At 52.0% G+C, this 22812-nt stretch overlaps 1 protein-coding gene across 1 annotated transcript; it reads left to right on the forward strand.

The window, feature by feature from the left end:
• The first annotated feature begins 13956 nt into the window (after positions 1–13956).
• Positions 13957–22273, forward strand: NECAP1 (NECAP endocytosis associated 1). The gene is made up of 8 exons (XM_009896662.2): positions 13957–14265; positions 16252–16352; positions 16506–16610; positions 16968–17049; positions 17411–17519; positions 17601–17787; positions 19824–19917; positions 20034–22273. The coding sequence occupies exons 1-8, from the start codon at positions 13994–13996 to the stop codon at positions 20080–20082; spliced, it is 999 nt and encodes a 332-aa protein (XP_009894964.2). The 5' UTR covers positions 13957–13993; the 3' UTR covers positions 20083–22273.
• Positions 22274–22812: the final 539 nt, after the last annotated feature.

The following is a 22812-nucleotide window of genomic DNA, read 5'->3' on the forward strand; positions in this document are numbered from 1 at the left end:
CATCCCAATGGCCAATCTCTCTTTCTGGGAAGAACTTTCTCCTCACCTCCAGCCTAAACTTCCCCTGGCACAGCTTGAGACTGTGTCCTCTTGTTCTGGTGCTGTGTGCCTGGGAGAAGAGACCAACCCCCTCCTGGCTACAACCTCCCTTCAGGGAGTTGTAGAGAGCAAGGAGGTCTCCCCTGAGCCTCCTCTTCTCCAGGCTAAGCAACCCCAGCTCCCTCAGCCTCTCCTCACAGGGCTGTGCTCAAGGCCTCTCCCCAGCCTCATTGCCCTTCTCTGGACACCTTCAAGTCTCTCAATGTCCTTCTTAAACTGAGGGGCCCAGAACTGGACACAGGACTCAAGGTGTGGCCTAACCAGCGCTGAGCACAGGGCAGAATGACTTCCCTGCTCCTGCTGGCCAACCTTCTTGACGCCATGATTCTGTGATAACAGCAGACATGCCATTGAACAGCACAGTACCACCACAGCCTGAAGCCATTTCCCTAAGGTGACAAACAGCACCACAGAGGGCACCACAGGGAACACAAATCCATAAAATGAATAAGAGCTTGTGTAGGTTAACCAGAAAAGGAAATGGAACCAGAAAAGTCAATGCCTTAACATGAAGTGAAATACACTAAAGCAAATATAGAGTGAAGAGATTTGCTGTAGCAGAATTGAATCCTCTCATTGTCTCAGCCTGACAGTGGGGCTTGGGCCACAGGTGGGGACACCAAATACAGACTGTCCCAGGTTAACACAAGCCCTCTCTTCACCCCAACACAGATGGGATTAAAACACAACCCAGGAGGTGGAAACATGAGTTGAGACAAGGACAATTCGCTGCTCTGTTGCTGGGTATCAGATTACACAACAGAAAACAGCAAAGAAACGCCAGTGTCTGCAGCAGCAAGGGAAACAACAGGGCTGGAACCACTGCTGAACAGCACAAACAACAGGGCAGCATCCCTGTGCAGAAGCTGGGGAGGACACCACAAAAACCTGGAACAGCAATATAAGCTACAGAATATACTTCAAGTCCCTGTAATGGGTCGGGGCAGACCCCCTCCCCACCACAGGCAGAAATAACGACTCAAAGGGGTTGCAAAAGTGAGGGGGAAAGTTTAAATGGGAAAACAAAGAAAAACCAATGAAGGTTTTACAGAGAACCACAAGCACCGTGACAAAAGAGAGAGAGATCCCAGAACATACCTAAGAACGTCCCATCCCCACCTGGGGGTACACCTAAACCCTCCAGGGCTCTTTCTCCCCCCCCCAGCCCAGCCTTGGGCCTGGGCAGGCCCAGGGGAGGCAGCCATTAGGCAGCAGCGGGGGGCGAAAGAGGAAGTGAAGACCCCGCATGGACGTTTTACAGGGGAGCAGAGGATCGTGGGTGAAATACCCTGGCTTGCTGTGACCACCCACTGGGCTGGGCCCCCCCTTGGGACATCCCAGGTGTGGCCTGTGTGGTGGCACCAGGGGCCGGCACCCAGCCTAAACCACCACACGCCACCCCTTACTCCATACCATAATCCCTGCACCCAAAACATATCATCAAGTGGAACTCTTCTGATGACATGCCTAGCGAGAGTCCGTGTCTTCCTCTGGGCGTCCTTCCACACAGTCTCTCCTTCAGGCTCAAGTATTAGTCCATTCCAGTTCTTCCTCAGCCGGTGGAGCCTCCCAGCGACACAGAGTCCTTCTCCTGCAGTGTGAATTCTTCGTGGACTCGTTGGGACATCCTGGTCACCAGAAGAACCTCACAACTTCTCACCGAGCCTTTATTCGCATTTACAGTTACTCAGCGGCTTTTTCCCCCCCCGGGGCAAGCCGGTCGGAGCAATCAGGCTCCACGACCGCTTCTTGCCATCCCTGCAGGGAGGCTGTCACGAGCCCATTGGTATGGTGACAGATGGTCCAAGTACAGGTATGGTGAAGCTTGGCAGATTGACTGCAGACCTGCTACAGAAAGTAGAAGGTGATAGAGTTCCTGTGGTTAGAGAAAAGAACCTGTTAGGTAGAACTGTTTGGGTATTTTCGCCCTCAGGAGAGGCTAAACCTGTCCGAGGGGTGGGTTCAGCTGAAGGTCCGGGTCACACTTATTGGGTGATGCAGGAGAATGGTGAAATTCAGTGTGTTCCACAAAGAGATTTAACTTTAGCTGAGAGAGTTTAATTCCAGACTGTTGTACAGCTACATCGTGTCCAAAGGAAGAATCCCTGAGGAATCCACGGTGCAGGAACCCTGAGAGCCCTGAGAGCCCTGAGTCACCTGAGAGTCCTTGATCCCTGCTTCCCTTTCTTCGCTTCGTCTGCAGAGAGACAAACTCTTTTCCATGTTCTTATTTGCTGACTTTCTTGGACTTCTGAATCATCTACATCTGAGTGTAGCTGGAACGGACTATGAACTTGACTCACGAACTCTAAATGTTGTTCCAGATTGGATGGACAGTGCGAACGGCCAATGAAATTGTTTAGAAGGGGTGGACAAAAGAGGAGGCACACCCCTGGCTCTGCTGACCACTGCAGGATTCGAACCCATGACCTCAACACTCATGGTGGGGGGGACAGCCATAGCTCAGTCCATAGAGCATGAGACTCTTAATCTCAGGGTCGTGGGTTCGAGCCCCACGTTGGGCTCCAAAAAAGGAATGTGGTGGGTTGAAAGGAAAGGCCCAGCTTCCCCTCCCCCACGAAGAAGAAATAGCCACAGCCAAACTCAGCCGGTAGAGTGAAGGGAAAATGCTGTATATACAAAGCAAGGATCGCAGGGAATTGATGTACACAAATATACAGAATTTACAATAAATACAGGAATATACAGCAAAGGAACAGAGGGGGCTTTCCCCTGTGCCTCCTTCACCTCCCTACCCCCCTTCTTCCCCAAAGAGGAGTAGAAAGAGAAAAAGGGGTGTTAACAAGGCACAGCAGGAGGATTAGTAGCCAAGCCAAGCCGCTCTCCATCATTGCCAAGCTGCTCTCCATCATTTTCCTCCAGTCCTGGCTCACTGGAGAGGTCCCAGCTGACTGAAACTGGCCAATGTGGTGCCCATCCACAAGAAGGGACGGATGGAGGAACCTGGAAACTCCAGGCCTGGAAGCCTGACCTCAGTGCCAGGGAAATTGATGGAGCAGATTATCCTGGAGGCAATAACTGCACCTGAAGGATGGCCAAGGGCTCAGGCCCAGCCAACATGGATGTAGAAAGGGCAGGTCCTGCCTCTCCAACCTGATCTCCTTCTATGATCAGGTGACTGCCTGGTGGATGTGGGGAGGCTGTGGATGTGGTCTGCCTGGACTTCATCAAGGCCTTTGACACCATCCCCCACAGCAAACTGCTGGCTAAGCTGTCAGCTCGTGGCTTGGACAGCAGCTCTCTGAGCTGGGTTAGGAACTGGCTGGAGGCTGAGCCCAGAGAGTGGTGGTGAATGGTGCCACAGCCAGCTGGCAGCCAGGTACCAGTGGCGTCCACCAGGGATCAGTGCTGGGCCCCAAGCTCTTTAACATCTTCATTGATGATCTGGATGAGGGGGTTGCAAGTTTGCAGATGACACCAAGTTGGGAACAGATGTTGGTCAGTTAGAGGCTAGAAAGGCTCTGCAGAGGGACCTCGACCGACTGGACAGATGGGCAGAGTCCAACAGGATGGCATTCAACAAGTCCAAGTGCCAGGGGCTGCACTTTGGCCACAACAACCCCATGCAGAGCTACAGGCTGGGGTCAGAGTGGCTGAGAGCTGCCAAACAGAGAAGGACCTGGGGGTGCTGATTGACAGCCGCCTAAACATGAGCCAGAAGTGTGCCCAGGTGGCCAAGAAGGCCAAGGGCATCCTGGCCTGTATTAGGAATAGTGTGGCCAGCAGGAGCAGGGAGGTCATTGTGCCCCTGGACTCTGCATTGGTTAGGCCACACCTTGAGTCCTGTGTCCAGTTCTGGGCCCCTCAGTTTAAGAAGGACATCGAGACACTTGAATGTGTCCAGAGAAGGGCAACAAGGCTGGGGAGAGGCCTTGAGCACAGCCCTGTGAGGAGAGGCTGAGGGAGCTGGGGTTGCTTAGCCTGGAGAAGAGAAGGATCAGAGGTGACCTCATTGCCCTCTACAACTACCTGAAAGGTGGTTGTAGACAAGAGGGGGTTGGTCTCTTCTCCCAGGCAACCAGCACCAGAACAAGGGGACACAGTCTCAAGCTGTGCCAGGGGAGGTTTAGACTCGAAGTGAGGAGAAAGCTCTTCACTGAGCAAGTCGTTCGTCATGGGAATGGGCTGCCCAGGGAGGTGGTGGAGTCACCGTCCCTGGAGGTGTTCAAGGGGAGATTGGACGTGGCACTTGGTGCCATGGTCTAGTTGTGAGGTCTGTTGGGACAGGTTGGACTTGATGATCCTTGGGGTCTCTTCCAACCTTAGTTATACTGTGAGACTGTGATCTGTTATTTGGCCAGAAGCCCAGAAGCGGTCAGCTAGAAGGGAGGCGAAAGGAAGCGAAACTGAACGAAAGTTCCAGCCGCTCCGGGTCTTAAGATCTCACTCCCACATACTAACCAATGAAATTCGTTTAGAATGGCAATATTCACAAAAATATTCAGCCAGAATGTCCCTTCCTGTGGTGTTTTGAGAGGAAAGGCTCTGCTTTCCCTCCCCTCCACTGAGAAAGAAACCGCGGCTAAAACTCAGTCGGAGCAATGAGAGTGTATTGTACAAGGAAACAGATTCTGTGTAACACAACAAACACAGGGATTTACAATATATACAGGAACATACAGCCAATGAACTCAACCAGAAACCAGACCCCCCACAGAGGGGGCTTCCCCCTGTGCCCCCTTCACCCCCCTACCTCCCTTCTCCCCCAAAAGAGGTAGAAAAGAGATAAGGACGGTTAACAGGGCAGGAAGGAAAGAGAGGCCTGGCAGAGGAGTTAGTTCTTATCTTAGTTGGCCAGAAGCCCAGAAGCAGATCCAGCCGAAAGGAACAGTGAAGGAAGAGAAACTGAGAGAAAGTTCCAGCTGCACTGGGACTAACAATCTCACCTCCCACCTTAACTTGGCCAATGAAATTCGTTTAGAATACCAAAATATTTTATAGACATTTAGCCAGTGTGCCCCTTCCTTAAAGGCACAGCCTCAAACGGTCACAGAGGCGCAGCCGACCGCTCCCAGCCGCGGTCCGAGGCTACACAAATGCACGTCGCAGGTCATCGCCCCCCCGCTGGGCGTTCACGTACCGAGGCAGCACCGCATCCAGTTCACAGCCCCAGCCAGCCCCTCCCTGTGCTGCAGTGGCTATGATGTCAAAATGGTGTAGAACATACAATCCAGCTGGCACTGTGCCACTGGCAGGGGGAGGGTAGCTCTGTCCCTTGTCCCTTCCAGTGGGGCCACTCACAGTATCACAGTCTCACAGTATAACTAAGGTTGGAAGAGACCCCAAGGATCATCAAGTCCAACCTGTCCCAACAGACCTCACAACTAGACCATGGCACCAAGTGCCACGTCCAATCTCCCCTTGAACACCTCCAGGGATGGTGACTCCACCACCTCCCTGGGCAGCACATCCCAATGGCGAACGACTCGCTCAGTGAAGAACTTTCTCCTCACTTCGAGTCTAAACCTCCCCTGGCACAGCTTGAGACTGTGTCCCCTTGTTCTGGTGCTGGTTGCCTGGGAGAAGAGACCAACCCCCACCTGTCTACAACCACCTTTCAGGTAGTTGTAGAGGGCAATGAGGTCACCCCTGAGCCTCCTCTTCTCCAGGCTAAACAACCCCAGCTCCCTCAGCCTCTCCTCACAGGGCTGTGCTCAAGGCCTCTCCCCAGCCTTGTTGCCCTTCTCTGGACACCTTCAAGTCTCTCAATGTCCTTCTTAAACTGAGGGGCCCAGAACTGGACACAGGACTCAAGGTGTGGCCTAACCAATGCAGAGTCCAGGGGCACAATGACCTCCCTGCTCCTGCTGGCCACACTATTCCTAATGCAGGCCAGGATGCCATTGGCCCTCTTGGCCACCTGGGCACACTGCTGGCTCATGTTTAGGCAGCTGTCAATCAGCACCCCCAGGTCCCTCTCTGTTTGGCAGCTCATTTCTCATTTCTAGGACTCCTAAAACCAGATCAGCTTCTGCCCCAGCCTCAGATAGCTTAATTCACCAAATACAGAACACTGCAAACCATAATTCATCATGGCAAGGGAATTTTAACCTAACTGTTGACCTTTCAGGACATTTAAAATCCTAATGTGGTTTTGGGGTAGGTTGGTTTGGTTTTAGTGCAAGTAAGAAGGAACTTGACTGATGAAAAGTTAGTAAGTGGTTATCTGAAATATTGATAGCACAAAATGTGGCAAGGCTACAGAAAGCATCCAGGGCAAGGCATTCCAAGTGTGCAATGACAAGGCTCCACATCAACCCTCCCAGTCTGGGGGATCAGGACTCCTAGCAGACATGAGAGAGCCCAGACACACAAGGATCACCTTTTGTATTTTGAGTTTGGTCTGGAAAATGAAGCAAGACAGAGCAGAGTTCTGCTCCTGAGCAGGTCTCTGTGAAACACATGAAGGCCACCTCCAGCACAAGACCAGAAACTGGAGGGCAGGCCATGGCTGGGCTGTAGCTGCAAAGGTGGAAAGGCTCTCAACAGCCTGCCAGGAAGAGTCCTCTAGCTGTATCTTATTCTCAGATGCCATTTTTCTTTCTTTCTTTCTTTTCCTCAGACCCAGCAAGTGCTGGTAGTGGTTGTTGCTGTTGACCTAGGAACACAGAGCCTTCTCACCACCATGCTGCTCACTAGCTCTAGTCAAACTCTCCTTGGCTGGAAGTTCCTCCACCAGTAGATCAGCTCTGATCCTGCAAGTTGAAACCACTCCCCTGCAGCCAACCTTGATACAGCAAGCACTTCTTCCATCAGTCCAGCCAGCTCACCCTGGTTTGTGATAAGATGATCTCTGTAGAGGGTTCCAGAAATCAATCTTTCATGAAGTTTGACCAGGTCATCTTGAGAGCAATCACACAGCACTTACAGGATGGCCAAGGGATCAGGCCCAGCCAGCATGGATTTGGGAAGGGCAGGTCCTGCCTGACCAACCTGATCTCCTTCTATGCCCAGGTGACTGCCTGGTGGATGTGGGGCAGGCTGTGGATGTAGTCTGCCTGGACCTCAGCAAGGCCTTTGACACCGTCCCCCACAGCAAACTCCTGGCCAAGCTGTCAGCCCCTGGCTTGGACAGCAGCTCTCTGAGCTGGGTCAGGAACTGGCTGGAGGCTGAGCCCAGAGAGTGGTGGTGAATGGTGCCACATCCAGCTGGCAGCCAGGCACCAGTGGTGTGCCCCAGGGATCAGTGCTGGGCCCTGTGCTCTTTAACATCTTTATTGATGATCTGGATGAGGGCATTGAGTCCATCAGCAGTAAATTTGCAGATGACACCAAGCTGGGGGCAGGAGTTGATCTGCTGGAGGGTAGAGAGGCTCTGCAGAGGGACCTGGACAGGCTGGACAGATGGGCAGAGTCCAAGGGCAGGAGATTGAACACATCCAAGTGCCAGGTTCTGCACATTGGCCACAGCAACCCCAGGCAGTGCTACAGGCTGGGGTCAGAGTGGCTGAGAGCAGCCAGGCAGAAAGGGGCCTGGGGGTACTGGTTGATGGTAGGCTGAACATGAGCCTGCAGTGTGCCCAGGCAGCCAAGAGGGCCAATGGCATCCTGGCCTGCATCAGGAACAGTGTGGCCAGCAGGAGCAGGGAGGTCATTCTGCCCCTGTACACTGCACTGGTTAGGCCGCACCTTGAGTCCTGTGTCCAGTTCTGGGCCCCTCAGTTTAGGAAGGAGGTTGACTTGCTGGAGTGTGTCCAGAGAAGGGCTGCTTAGGGCTGTGTCCAGTCAGCTTCAAACATCTCCACAGCAGAAGACTCCATAAATGCTCTGGGCAGCCTGTTCCCAGGGCTCAAGCACCCTCACAGTAAAAGACTTCTGTTGTGTTCAGAAGGCAATTCCTGTGTTTCAGTGTGTGCCCACTGCCTCCTGACCTGTCACACATCACCAGTGAGAAGAGTCTGGCTCCATCTCCATGAAACACTTCCAACAGACAGATGAGAAGATCCCCCTGAGCCTGCTCTTCCTCCAGGCTGTCTCCTGTGTTTCACTCCACTATGCCATGTCTCTCTTGTACTGGGGAACCCAGAACTGGGCCCAGCACTCTAGAAGTGTTCTCACTGCTGCTGTGTTAAGGGGAAGGATCAGGTCCCTTGCCCTGCTGGCAATACTCCTCTTGATTTAACCCCTGGCAGCTATCTGCATTCTTTGCTGTGTGGGCACCTTGCTGGCTCATGTTCAGTTTTTTGCCCACCAGGTCATCATTTCCTGCCAAGATGATTTTGTTGTTGTCAGCACCCCCAGCAGGAGGTTCTTCCTCTTCAGTTGCAGGACTCTGCACTTTGTGAGGTCCATGAGGTTCCTGTCCTCTCAGTTCTACAGCATGCCAAGGTTCCTCTGAAGGGTGGCACTGACCCATCTGCATACAGCATTGTAGTGTGTGCAAACTTGTTGAGAGTGGGACCTGGGGGTGCTGATTGACAGCTGCCTAAACAGGAGCCAGCAGTGTGCCCAGGGGAACAAGAGGGCCAATGGCACCCTGGCCTGCATCAGGAACAGTGTGGCCAGCAGGAGCAGGGAAGTCATTGTGCCCTGTGCTCAGCACTGGTTAGGCCACACCTTGAGTCCTGTGCCCAGTTCAGGGCCCCTCAGTTTAATAAGGACATTGAGAGACTTGAAGGTGTCCAGAGAAGGGCAACAAGGCTGGGGAGAGGCCTTGAGCACAGCCCTGTGAGGAGAGGCTGAGGGAGCTGGGGTTGCTTAGCCTGGAGAAGAGGAGGCTCAGGGGAGACCTTCTTGCTGTCTACAACTCCCTGAAGGGAGGTTGGAGCCAGGTGGGGGTTGGTCTTTTCTCCCAGGCAACCAGCACCAGAACAAGAGAACACAGTCTGAAGCTGTGCTGGGGGGGTTTAGGCTGGATGTTAGGAGGAAGTTCTACACACAGAGAGTGATTGCCCATTGGAATGTGCTGCCCAGGGAGGTGGTGGAGTCACTGTCATTGAAGGTGTACAAACAAGGATTGGATGTGGCACTTGAAGCCATGGTTTAGTTGTCATGAGGTGTTGGGTGAGAGGCTGGACTTGATGATATGCTGGGTCTCTCCATTAGGTACCTTCCTAGATAAGGTACCTAACTGTTTGCTGATAAGGCACCTGTTGTTGTTTGTGGGGCATGGTTGTTGCTGTTGTTTTCTTTTAGAATTCTTCTTAAATAGGGAAATCAAAAGCCCAAAGGATTCTTCTGCATCACTGATGATGAGGCTTGCTATGGACTGGCACAAATGGTGCATCTGCAACTACCTGAAGGGAGGTTGTAGCCAGGTGGGGGTTGGTCTCTTCTCCCAGGGAACCAGCACCAGAACAAGGGGTCACAGTCTCAAGCTGTGCCAGGGGAAGTTTAGGCTGGAGGTGAGGAGAAAGTTCTTCACTGAGAGAGTCATTGGCCATTGGGATGTGCTGCCCAGGGAGGTGGTGGAGTCACCATCCCTGGAGGGGTTCAAGAGGGGATTGGATGTGGCATTTGGAGCCATGGTTTAGTTAGTCCGGAGGTGTTGGGTGACAGCTTGGACTTGATGATCTCTGAGGTCTTTTTCCAACCTTAGTGATTCTATGATTCTATGATCTTACCCTGTTTGTGTTGGCCTTTTCATATGCACACCTCACATGACTGAACACTGGAGTTCCATCCAAGTTTTCTGCTGTTCCTGAGTTTGCATTGTAAATGTGGGGAAGAGTGGCTGGAAAGCTGCCAAGCAGAGACCTGGGAGTATTGATCAATGACCACCTGAATATGAGCCACCATGTGCCCAGGTGGCCAAGAAGGCCAACAGTATCCAGCCCTCTATCAGGAGCAGTGTGACCAGCAGGACCAGGGAAGTGATTGTGCCACAGGACTCAGCACTGGTGAGGCCACACGTTGAGTGCTAGCTTCAGTTTTGGGCTCTCGCTACAAGACAGACATTGAGGAGCTGAAGTGTGTCCAGGGAATGGCAGCAAAGCTGGTGAAGGGTCTGGAGAACAGGCCTTGTGAGCAGCAGCTGAGAGAAGTGGCACTGTTTAGTTGGGAGAAAAGCAAGCTGAGAGCAGACCTCCTCACTCCCTACAACTCCAGGAAGGGAGGTTGTAGCCAGGAGGGAGGCCAGTCTCCTTTCCCCAGTAACTCACTGAAAGGGTTCTCAAACACTGTAACAGGCTGCCAGGGAGATGCTTGAATCCCTCACTCTGGAGATCACAGAATCACAGGATTGTCAGGGTTGGAAGGGACATCAAGGACCGTCCAGTTCCAACCCCCCTGCCATGGGCAGGGACACCTCACACTGCAGCAGGTTGCTCACAGCCACCTCCCTCAGGTTAGGAAAGATGTTGAGCTGCTGGAAGGTGTCCAGGGAAGGGCAACAAAGCTTGGGGAGGGGTCTGGGGCACAGCCCTGTGAGGAGAGGCTGAGGGAGCTGGGGTTGCTTAGCCTGGAGAAGAGGAGGCTCAGGGGAGACCTTCTTGCTCTCTACAACTACCTGAAGGGAGGTTGTAGCCAGGTGGGGGTTGGTCTCTCCTCCCAGGCAACCAGCACCAGAACAAGAGGACACAGTCTCAAGCTGTGCCAGGGGAGGTTTAGGCTGGATGGTAGGAAGAAATTCTTCCCAGCAAGAGAGATTGGCCCTGGGGATGTGCTGCCCAGGGAGGTGGTGGAGTCACCATCACTGGAGGTGTTTAGGAAGCGCCTGGATGAGGCCCTTGGTGCCATGGTTTAGTTGATCAGATGGTGTTGGGTGAGAGGTTGGACTTGATGATCTCAAAGGTCTTTTCCAACCTGGTTAATTCTATTCTATTCTATTCTGTTCTATCCAGCCTGGCCTTAAATACCTGCAGGGATGAGGCTTCTACTTGTTTACTAGATGGAGAGATGTGGTGTTGAGGGACATGGCTTAGCACCAGAATTGGTATATTGAGTTAGATAAAGGGTGGACTCAATGATCTTCAAGGTCTTTTCCAACCAAAACAATCCTACAATTCAGATGTCTTTGTATGCAGAATATGGACCATCCACTGCTCTCACAGGCTGATGTCAAATACACTCTTCAGGGCACCAACCTCCCTGCCTTATCCTTTGCCATCTCTGTGTCTTAAGAGCCTCTCCTTCAGGAACTGCACGATTGTGGCACAGCAAATGACAGCACAATGAACAAACAGGCAGGCAAAAAGCAAAACTGCTAACTGTGATGCACTGAATTTGGAAAACCAACAGCAACCACACAGGATGTGCACAGTGAGGTGCACCAGGCAAGGTATCCTTCCCAGCCACTGGAAAACCAACAGCAACCACACATGATGTGCACAGTGAGGTGCACCAGGCAAGGTATCCTTCCCAGTCACTGGAAAACCAACAGCAACCACACATGATGTGCACAGTGAGGTACACCAGGCAAGGTATCCTTCCCAGTCACTGGAAAACCAACAGCAACCACACATGATGTGCACAGTGAGGTGCACCAGGCAAGGTATCCTTCCCAGTCACTGGAGATAGCTCTATGGCAAGTCACACCAACACAGGGCCAGTCAAAAGCTCCAGACAACACAAAGCATTCAGTTGCTCCTTCAGTCACAGAATGTTAGGGGTTGGAAGGGAGCTCAAAAGATCCAACCCTCCCTACCAGAGCAGGATCACCTGCAGTGGGTCACATAGGAATGCATCCAGGCAGGTTTTGAATGTCTCCAGAGAAGGAGCCTCTGCAAGCTCTCTGTGCAGCCTGTTCCAGTGCTCTGTCACTAGTATTTCATAGAATTACAGAATTCTTTCAGTTATCATAGAATCATAGCAGCAATAAGGTTGGAAAAGTCCTCAGAGGTCATCAAGTCCAACCTGGCACCCAACACCTCAGGACTACTAAACCATGGCTTCAAGTGCCACATCCAGTCCCCTCTTGAACACCTCCAGGGATGGGGACTCCACCACCTCCCTGGGCAGCACATCCCAATGACGAACGACTCTCTCAGTGAAGAACTTTCTCCTCACCTCCAGCCTAAACCTCCCCTGGTGCAGCTTGAGACTGTGTCCTCTTGTTCTGGTGCTGGTTGCCTGGGAGAAGAGGCCAACCCCCACCTGGCTACAACCTCCCTTCAGGTAGTTGTAGAGAGCAAGAAGGTCTCACCTGATCCTTCTCTTCTCCAGGCTAAACAACCCCAGCTCCCTCAGCCTCTCCTCACAGGGCTGTGCTCAAGGCCTCTCCCCAGCCTTGTTGTCCTTCTCTGGACACCTTCAAGTGTCTCGATGTCCTTCTTAAACTGAGGGGCCCAGAACTGGACACAGGACTCAAGGTGTGGCTTAACCAGTGCTGAGCACAGGGCAGGATGACCTCCCTGCTCCTGCTGGCCACACTGTTCCTGATGCAGGCCAGGATGCCACCTGGGCACACTGCTGGAAAACACCTTTGAGATCACAGAGTCCAACCATCATCTAACTCAGCATACCAAGCCTGGTGCTCACCTCTCCCTCAGCACCACATCTCTACCCACTCACCACCTCCCTGGGGAGCCTGTTCCAGTCTTGGAGAACGCTTTTAGCATAGAAGTTTCTTCTAACATCCAACCTAAACCTCCACTAGTGCAACTGGCAACCACTTCCCCTCATCCTCTCACCTGATACTAGGAAGCAGAGCCCAACCTCCACATGGCTCCAGCCTCCTCTCAGGAGCTGTAGAGAGCAATGAAGTCTCCCTCAGCCTCCTCTCCTCCAGGCTGAACACCCCCACCTCCCTCAGCTGCTCCTCCCAGCCCTGCTCTCCAGACCCCTCCCCAGCTCTGTTGTCCCTCTCCACACCTGCTCCAGCTCCTCAATGTCTTTCTTCCAGTGAAGCCCTGAGGAGAGAGACTTGGGGGTGCTGGTGGAGGAGAAGCTCACCAGGAGCTCTCAGTGTGCTGCTCTCCTGGGCTGCAGCAAGAGAAGTGTGGCCAGCAGGGCAAGGGAGGTGATTCTCCCCCTCTGCTCAGCTCTGCTGAGACCCCACCTGCAGTCCTGCCTCCAGGTATGGAGCCCCTATGACAAGAGGGATCTGGAGGTGCTGGAAGGTGTCCAGAGCAGGGCCACGAGGATGAGCAGAGGGCTGGAGCACCTCTCCTGTGAGGACAGACTGAAGGAGTTGGGGCTGTTCAGTCTGGAGAAGAGAAGGCTCCCAGGTGACCTCATTGTGGCCTTCCAGTATCTGAAGGGGGCTCCAAGAAGGCTGGGGAGGGACTGCTCAGGATCTCAGGCAGTGATAGGACTAGGGGGAATGGAATGAAGCTGGAGGTGGGGAGATTCAGGCTGGAGGTGAGGAGGAAGTTCTTCCCCATGAGAGTGGTGAAGCCCTGGAATGGGTTGTCCAGGGAGGTGGTTGGGGCCCTGTCCCTGGAGGTGTTTAAGGCCAGGCTGGCTGAGGCTGTGGCCAGGCTGATCTAGTGTGGGGTGTCCCTGCCCATGGCAGGGGGGCTGGAACTAGATGATCCTTGTGGTCCCTTCCAACCCTGACTGATACTATGATAAGGACCCACAACCAAATATTTATACATTTATTTTGGCCAGTTTCTGGGCAGCACTCCTTAAATTAGCCTTTCCTTAGCAGGCACTTTCACCGCTTCCAGCTGCACAACTCGGGGTAAGTCCGTGCTGTATTTTCTCGTTGACGTGCTGCTCTTTTACCAATGGACGCCTGATCTCAGCATCACAGACCACACAAAACTCCGTTTTCCCTTAAACCCCACGCTTTGACCAAAAGGCTGCGAGGAAAGAAAATTACTCAGGCGAGAAGCGCCCAGGGCCTCCACCAAAGCCACGCAGGAATCCCCCCGCTCCCCGCACCTCATCCACCGGCCCGAAGCAAACATGGCCGCGCCAGACCCTGTGTGGAAGCTGCCAGTGTCCAAAATGGCGCCAGCGTTACAACTGTATCAGAACCGTCTCCAAGATGGCCACCTCCCCTCACCGGGGCTGCTGCCAGGATCCAAGATGTCTTCCTCCACGTCTTCGACGTAGGCTTGCCCATCCGCCCTTAGGCGGTGTCTGCCCTCATCAAAGATGGTGGTCGGAAGCATCCTGGGGTATTAGTCTCCCACCCTTCGCTCACGCTTTGGTGGCTGAGATGGCGGCGGCTGAGCTGGAGTATGAGTCCGTTCTCTGCGTGAAGACTGATGTCAACGTCTACCGCATCCCGCCGCGCACTTCCAACCGCGGGTACAGGTGAGAGCGTCCGCTGGAGCCGGGGTGCCCCTGGCTCGATGCAGCCTAGATGAGACCCTGCCCGCCCTGCCCTCGGGGCTGCCGCTGCCGGGCAGGGCAGCCATCGGCTGAGCCCGGGAATGGGCGTGCTCACCGTGAGCCGGGGCCCTGGCAAGCCGTTGCCTCCGACCGCAGCGGGTCGGGCCCGTTCGCGGAGGCCTTAGCCCCGGCCGGCTGTGGCTGTGGGGGACGCGGTGGCTGGAGCCGCCTCGAAGCGGGAGCCTTTGCCCCCATGCTGCGGGGAGGAAGCAGGGGTTGCTCTGCTCATCATGTGCCAGGAGGTGAAGGCATCTGAGCAACTTCATCTTCCTGGCAGCGCTGACCTCCCCTGCCGGTTTCCCCGGCTTCTGGGGTGTGAGGCTGCGGCGGTGTAGGAACGGCACGTTGCGTGCGGGCCCGCTGGCCCTCCGCGGCAGCAGCGAGGAGGCCAGGGCGCGTTCAGCCTGATTCAGAAAAGAGACTGCGGGGCCGGCAGCTGGAAATGCATTCCCTTTACCCAGCAGCGGCGGGGTGACACTTGGCACGCTGTGCGCACAGGCTGGCAGGAGCGGGGGGGGGGTGCTCTGAAGTGCTGATGGGTGCTGGTGGTGCTTGCTGGGCTGGGCAGCCTGTGGATGTGCCTGGCCGCAGGTGTTTCTGGTTGTACAATCTGTAGGGTTTAGGTTTTGTTTTATTGTCTTTTATTGTCTTTTATTTTCTTTTTTTCCCATGGTTTGTGTTTTTGGGGTTTTTTTTCTTCTGTATTTCCTTTCCCCTTTGCAGCAGTCGGTGGCAGAGTGTGTGATGGGCTAGGCAGGATGGCTGTGTGTATGGTGTGTTTCACCTAGCTGCATCTAGGCTGAGAAGTACTTGATACTGGTTTACATCAGCAGGGTAGAATAATGGAGTGGAGGCTTTTCATGATGCAACATCACCATGGTTCAGGGCACTGAAGCTAGTGAAAGGTCTGGAGAGCAGATCTTTGTGAGGACTGGCTAAGGGAACTGCGGTTATTTAGTCTGGAGAAAAGGAGGCTGAGAGCAGACCTCATTCCCTACAACTCCCTGAAAGGAGGTTGTAGCAAGGTGAGTGGTGGTCTCTTCTCCCTAGGAGCAAGTGATAGGATGAGAGGGCCTGAGGATGAGTTCACAGTATCACCAAGGTTGGAAGAGACCTCAAAGATCATCAAGTCCAACCTGTCACCACAGACCTCACGACTAGACCATGGCACCAAGTGCCACATCCAATCCCCTCTTGAACACCTCCAGGGATGGTGACTCCACCACCTCCCTGGGCAGCACATTCCAATGGTGAATGACTCTGTGAAGAAGAACTTTCTCCTCACCTCCAGCCTAAACTTCCCCTGGTGCAGCTTGAGACCGTTGCACCAGAGGAGGTTTAGGTTGGACAGCAGAAGAAACTTCTTCCCTGAAAGGATTCTCAAAGACTGGAACAGGCTGCCCAGGGAGGTGGTTGAATTCCCATCTGTGGAGGTGTTTAAAAGTGGCACAGATGTGGTACTAAGGAACATGGTTTAGCACCAGACTTGGTAAAGTTTGATAATGGTTGTACTTGAAGGTATTTTCCAACCAAAACATTTTTATTACTACTTTTTAGGGGGGGGGGTTCTGATCCCCACAAGTGCCTTATAGCTGCTTTTGGATTTACCATTCCGAGTGAACTGCTGTGTTTCAGTCTGCCTGCTTCTGCAAGCTTACAAAGGCAAAGACAGAGTTTGTTCTCTGCACTGTATTTACTTCTGTTCATTCAGAGGAGAGAGAGCCTGATCAGAGCCCTGAGTGTCGGGTAGCAGAAGTGGAGAGGAGCTGAGACCTCATATATTGTTTAAGGAGAGGAAGGGAATAAAGGCAGCTGCAGGTGTTGAAGGCTCAGGAGCAGAGGCTGCTGCTGAGATGGTTGGGCAGAAGCGAAGCGTTTCCTCTCCTCTCTTTTTTGGGTGTGTTTCAGGGCATCTGACTGGAAATTGGACCATCCAGACTGGACAGGGCGGCTTCGGGTCACCTCGAAAGGCAAAACTGCATACATTAAACTGGAGGATAAAGTTTCAGGTAAGGGAAGGGCTGTGGCTTGGGAAGGCTCCGACTGTGATTGCTGCTTCTGTGCCTGTGCTGCTGGGCCCGCTCGGAGCTGCGCCCTGTGGCAGCCCTGGCCGCGCTCCAGCAGGAGGCTGCTCTTCTGAACACCTAATTCTTTGTCTGCAGGAGAGCTCTTTGCCCAGGCTCCTATAGACCAGTACCCTGGCATTGCAGTAGAGACTGTGACGGATTCCAGCCGCTATTTTGTTATCCGCATTCAGGATGGGACCGGTGAGTGGAGCCATCCTCTGCGTGCCAGCTGTTGGAGGTGGAGGAGCTGGGTGTAGGCTAGGTGAATTGGAATGGTGTGGGGAGTGCTGAGAAGTCTGAGTAGTGTGACTGCAGGGGTAGAAAGGCAAAGCTAACACAGGAGGGTTCTTCACCTTGCATAGTCCAGGGGCTGGGAAGGAACACTCCCTTTTGAGAGTGCCAAGTGCGAAGAAGAGTGGGTCCTGAAGGCTAGGCCCAGATGTGTCAAGAAGGAGGTATCATGGAGTGGTTCAGGAGAGGCAGAAGGATTTTGGAGTGAATGAGCACAAGGGTCCGTTTGCAGGGCACCTCCAATGACTCCTCCTGTCTCCTTGCTAGGACGAAGTGCTTTTATAGGCATTGGCTTCACGGATCGTGGTGATGCCTTTGACTTCAACGTCTCTTTGCAGGATCACTTCAAGTGAGTTGTGCTTTTCTGACATGCTTTTTCCTCTGGCCTGTAGAACATGGCAGGTGCTGGTCCCTGTGCATTTAGTACAGGCTTCCTTGGGCTCCATCAAGGACACTTGAGTGTGCTGCCAGCTGTCATGGAAGCTGAGGGACCTGCAGGGTCAGATCCCTGAGCTGTGATGCTACAGGTGCAGTGTCAGACAGTTTCTTGGGTTTGTGGTGTTCCAGCTTTTTGCTGTACTACAGTGGGAGTGTGGAGGTAGATGGCTTGACAAGGCAAGGTAGTTGTTTGGTGGGCTGGAGCCATGCATTTTTCTGAAGCCCTCTTCCCTTTTGCCACAGGGTCTTATGTCTTCCTTTCTTCTTTTTAGGTGGGTAAAGCAGGAGACTGAGATCTCCAAGGAGTCCCAGGAAGCTGACACACGTCCTAAATTAGACTTAGGGTTTAAGGAAGGGCAAACCATCAAACTGAACATTGGGGTAAGCATCCCAGTTTACCCTGCTTCTTTCTCTGCTTTGCCCATGAAGACTCTTCCTCACGTGTCCTTTCTTTTTATACAGAATATGATGACAAAGAAAGGAGGAGCAGCCAAGCCCCGTGCATCTGGATCAGGTGGCCTAAGCCTGCTGCCACCCCCACCAGGAGGCAAAGTTGTAGTCCCTCCTATACCTCCCCCTTCTTCCACAGCCATTGCCAACCATGTCACACCACCACCAGTGCTGAAATCCAGTAACATGAGCAATGCAGGTAAACACTGGCTCAGGGCAAACAGTCAGATGCTACTAGGTACACAGAGAGCACTGAGGCCTGCTTTCAGGAGCCAGTGGCCAATCTAGTGTCAGCAGTGCTCTGTGAGATGTGTGTCCTGATGACTTTTCTCTCTGACCCAATGATCTTCATGCTTGTTTAATAACACCCCCTTGTTCTTTTGAGGAGGGCACAGTTTTTAGCTCCTGTCCTTCCAAAAGGAGAAACTAAGTGTCTCGATTAGGACAAGCTAGGGGGAAACTGAAATGGTTGGATTTTCCTGAAGTTGTGTGCTCTAAGGGCACTGGCAGAGCTGTGTAGAGTGTCCAGAAAAGTACTGCACAGTCCCTGGCAAGAAGATACAGGCAGATGGGGTGGTTGTTGAAAGATACAGGAAAAACACTCCCTGAGTGGCTTTAAACAGACAGAGAGGGAGCGAGAGGAAGCTTTAGTATGGGCACCAGAAAGAGGTTCAAAGAACAGTGGTGTTGCAGGGGTACTGGATTAGTTTTAATGTCTGCATATAGTTCTATATAAAATATAGATATAAAAAATATGTTGCTATGTATGTGAAGTTCAACAAGGCCAAGTTCAAGATCCTTCACCTAAGGTGAGGCAATCATCAGTATCAATGCACACTAGGGGATGAATGAATTGAGAGCAGCCCTGCAGGCAAGCACTTAGGAATACTGGTAGAAGAGAAGCTGGATATAAGCCAGCACTGTGTGCTTGCAGCCCAGAAACCAAATCATGTCATGGGCTGTACCAAAATATGCCTGGCCAGCAGGTTGAGGGAGGTCCTCTCCTTTTACTTAACCCTTGAGCTCCCTCTTGGAGTGCTCTGCTGTCCCTGGTAGAAGAAAGCCGTGGACCTTTTGGAGCAGGCCACAAAAAACAATGAAAGGGCTGGAACATCTCATCTGTGAAAAAAGCCTGAGAGAGCTGGGGTTGTTCAGCCTGGAGAAGAAAAGGAACCTTATTGTGGCCTTTCAGGAGTTAAAGAGGGCTTGCAGGAAAGATGGAAGACTTTCTACCAGGGTGACAGGACAAGGCAAGGGTTTAAACTGAAAGAGGATAGATTTAGATTGGCTATAAGGAAGAATTGTTTTGTGATGAGGGTGGTGAGACCCTGGAACAGGTTGGTCAGAGAGGCTGTGGATGTCCCTTCTGCTGGAAGTACTAAAGGCCAGATTGGACAGGGCTTTGAGCAATGTGATGTTGGAAGGTGTCTCTGCCCATGGCAAAGGGGGTGGACTAAATGACCTTTAAAGGTTCCTTCCAACCCAAACCTTTCTGTAATTCTGTAATGAAGAGGTTGCTGAGCTGTTCCAGGTGCTGTGCTCAAAGTGAAACTGTACAGGAGTGTCATGAGAGCTGATGATACTCTTGTGAAGGCAGAGTCTTTAGCAGTGCTGTGTACAGATCAGAACAAGAAGAAACTTCTGAACAGGGCTGAATGGGCTCCAGTGCATGGTTTGTGCTGTGAAGGTGATGCCTGCTTGGGCTGATTTTGAGCTTTAAATGTGCTTGGGAGAAGTAAAACACCACAGATCTACCAGTTTGTGTGCTAGTTGAAGACTGAATGGTTCTTGAATGAAGAACTATGAGCTGGGCACTCTGTGCACATTCAGCAAGAGAAACTGCTGTTGTAAAAATCCTTCAAAGGTCTGACTGCCTCCTCCTGGAGTGTGTGCAAGGTTTCTGTGGCCCTGCACCCAGCACTTTGTGAGTGGTGACCATTTCAGTGCCTGTGACTTTTTCTTCTTGATGAGCTTGACTGATTTTGGTGAGGAGAAAGTTCTTCCCAGACAGAGAGATTGGCCATTGGAATGTGCTGCCCAGGGAGGTGGTGGAGTCACCATCCCTGGAGGTGTTCAAGAGGGGATTGGACGTGGCACTTGGAGCCATGGTTTAGTTAGTCACGAGGTGTTGGGTGGTAGCTTGGACTTGATGATCTCTGAGGTATTTCCCAACCTTATTGATACTGTGATTTTTTTTTTAATTGTTATTTATTTCATGCTTTCTTTCTGCCTTAGATATTCTATTAGACTTGGAGGCTCCTGCCTCTGCATCAAAGGCACCAGCAGCAGCTCCCACAGACCTCTGGGGAGACTTCAGCACTGCATCCAGGTAAAGTGGGGGGAAGGCAACTGCACACAAGAATGGTGGTGTCCTCACAGGCACTGGAAAGGTGTGAGTTCAGAAGCCTTATTAAACCTGCTCCTTTTGGTGGTTCTTTCTTTCAGTGCTGTTCCAAATCAGGCTCCTCAGCAGTCCAACTGGGTCCAGTTCTGAACGGTGACCGCGGTGGAATGGGACAAAGTGATTAGCGAGACGCTCTAGAGGCAATCAAATGGGGCACAAACCTCTCTAGTCTTCAATCAAAACCAAACTGGGACAATCCTTCCTCCTTCAACCAGATCTTCACTTCAGTTAAAAGTTGTTATTTATGACCCCACAGTGAAACCACGGAACCTAAAGAGAACATAGTGACTCCTCACAAGATGGGCAAGGAGGAGAGAGGTAGCCTCATCTCTTCTACCCACTTGGTTGCTACATGGTACACCCTAGCTGTTTTTCTGAGTCTTTCCATACAGGGGAAGCAGGAATCCTGAAGCAGGTGTGTACAGGAGGAAGCTGCTCAGCTGCTTCTGGGTCCCTTGTCCTTTACATTCTCTGCTCTTTGCGGCTGCCTTCAATGGCGACTCCAATCTCTGCGGCTCGCCTGCAGGACTGAGGAGAGCTGCTTTTGGCTGCAGCTTGTAAACAGGAGCTGTAATGAGACAGGTCTTGTCTTGTACAAAACCCTCTGATGAATTATGTCTCTGGTGAGGAGGGAACCTCCCCATGCATGCACTACTCTCCTTCTCTTTGGTTCAACTCCTGATAGCGCTGGAGGTTCCTGTGCGTTGTGGAAGGAGTTATGCAACTGCTAGAGTTAGACCTGCTGCCATTTTGCTGCAGCTGGGGACCCCATCACGAGGCTTCTTGTTTGGCTTGTAGGTTCATTGGAGGAGCTCCTCTATTTGCACTCCTTGCTCCCTCCCACCCAACACCAAGTCCTCATTGTTGTTGTTTTAACTGGAAATAGTTTTACCAAAAGGCAAGTGTGCTGCTGCATTGTGCTAGGTAAGGCACTGGATGACAGCCAGGTAGTCCCACCCCTCAACACTTCATCTTCCTCTGTCACTACCCTGAGCCCTGTACTGTGACTTGGCACTGTTGCAAATATTGCATGGCCATGCCACAGTAAGGACTGTGGTGGGACAGTGAATCACTCTCTGGTGAAGGAGCAGTCTCCTGCCTCTTTCCAGCTCACACTTAGCATTTGGGCAGGAAATGTACAGTAGGGCCCAACCTTCAACTATGGCAGCAGCACTCTCCCACCTGTGTCACTTCTTGAGGCTTTTCTCCTGAGGCACAGAAAGCACCACAGGGATGTGACCTGGCTGCTTTAACTTGGATTTTTTTTTTCTTGCCTTTTTTAATGCACTTCAAACCCACTCTCTTCCCCCTGTGGTTTAGGGGGTTAGAAAGGTGTGAAAGTCCCTTGCTCTCTGCCCCTCTCTTTGGGAGAGTTCCTAACACCCTTTAATCTGGACACTAGCATCTTCAGCAATTGTGGATGGCATCTGGGGTGTAAGCCTGCTGATTGAGCAAAGCTAATGGGCAGGCTGGAAACCTCACCATGTTGGCTGCCCTCTGTGATAGCTGAAAAGAAGAGGAAGCTAGGAAGGTGGTCTCAGTGACTCTTCTAGAGCTGTACCCAGTTAGTAGAACACTAGGCTTCCAGAGCACTGGAAGGTTTCTTTCTGTTTTGAGCACTCAACCAGCATGTACACTTTGGGGACTGGGACACGCTCTGCTAGCACAGCTGTGCAAGCAGCTTTTTCCCTTTGGGCAAAGACTTCCTGGTGAGGCTTTTCAAAGCTTGCTGTATGCACCTTGTACTTGCAGAAAGTGCTTCTTTCTACACTGAGGGCATTTAGAGACAAAGTTTCACTTAGACCATCCCTGTGGGAAGAAAAATTCTTGAAACTAGTTCTAAAGCTGCTGCAGTTCCACTTGTGGAAGTGGGGACCAGACTGCTCTTGGATGTATTTTTAGGCATTTTAATCCCGATCCCTTGGCTCCCCTGGTGTCTCCCTGCCTTCAGACTCACTTCTGCAGTCTCCTGCCTCCTCTGGATTTGTGGGTGGCTGTACTCAGCTAGCAAAGTCACAGACTCTGCTGGTTGCCTTTCTGTTTTCTTTCTCTGCTCAGATCCTTGTGAGGTCCTGTCATTTCAACTATGTATCACTTCCCCAAACTGAGAAAGTTCATGGCACCAACTAACAACTAAATAGGAGCCTCTTCTGTATTGTCTTAGTCTAATGAATATATTATGTATTTGAAGAGCTGAAGAAGCAAAAATTAAAGCTATCTGTATATAAAGCATAAGATGTACTGGTGCAAATGGTAATTAAACTAGTAACATTGGGGAAAAGTGTCATCAGTCTTCTAAGTTGTCAACTTCTTGTTGCTTATGAAGCCCGGTGGATTGAAGGTCTTTGTATCTCCACCAAGAGCCTAGCAGCCTACTTACCCTCCTGCAAGTGCATGATGGTCTGCAGACTGGACAAGAGCAACCTTTGGAGTGAACAGGTCCAGGATCTGGACCAAGAAGTAGGCATGCAGAAGAAGGCCTGACTCTAGTGTGTGGTTTGGAAGAATGTGGATGAAACTATCAGGGAAGAAAACTTCCTGGCCCTGCCATTTAGCATTGCAGATGTCAGAGGCTTCTCTGCCCTGCAGAGCTGATTCTTGCCCCATTTGTACACAGGAAGCAGTCTCTGATGACCACAGAGGTAAGCAGAGTAGGGAGCAGCAAGGGTAGGCTGCTCTGAGAGGGAGATCAAGCTGGAAGCTGAATTGCATGGAGGCAGGTAGGGATGGTGGCTTAGCCCACAAAGGAACAGCCTCAGAGTACTTAGGAAGCTTAGAGCAGGTCAGGAGGAGGACTTATATAGACATAGCTGCATTAGC

Source organism: Dryobates pubescens, chromosome 8 (genome assembly GCF_014839835.1).
Source record: "Dryobates pubescens isolate bDryPub1 chromosome 8, bDryPub1.pri, whole genome shotgun sequence".
Taxonomy (NCBI): Eukaryota; Metazoa; Chordata; class Aves; order Piciformes; family Picidae; genus Dryobates; species Dryobates pubescens.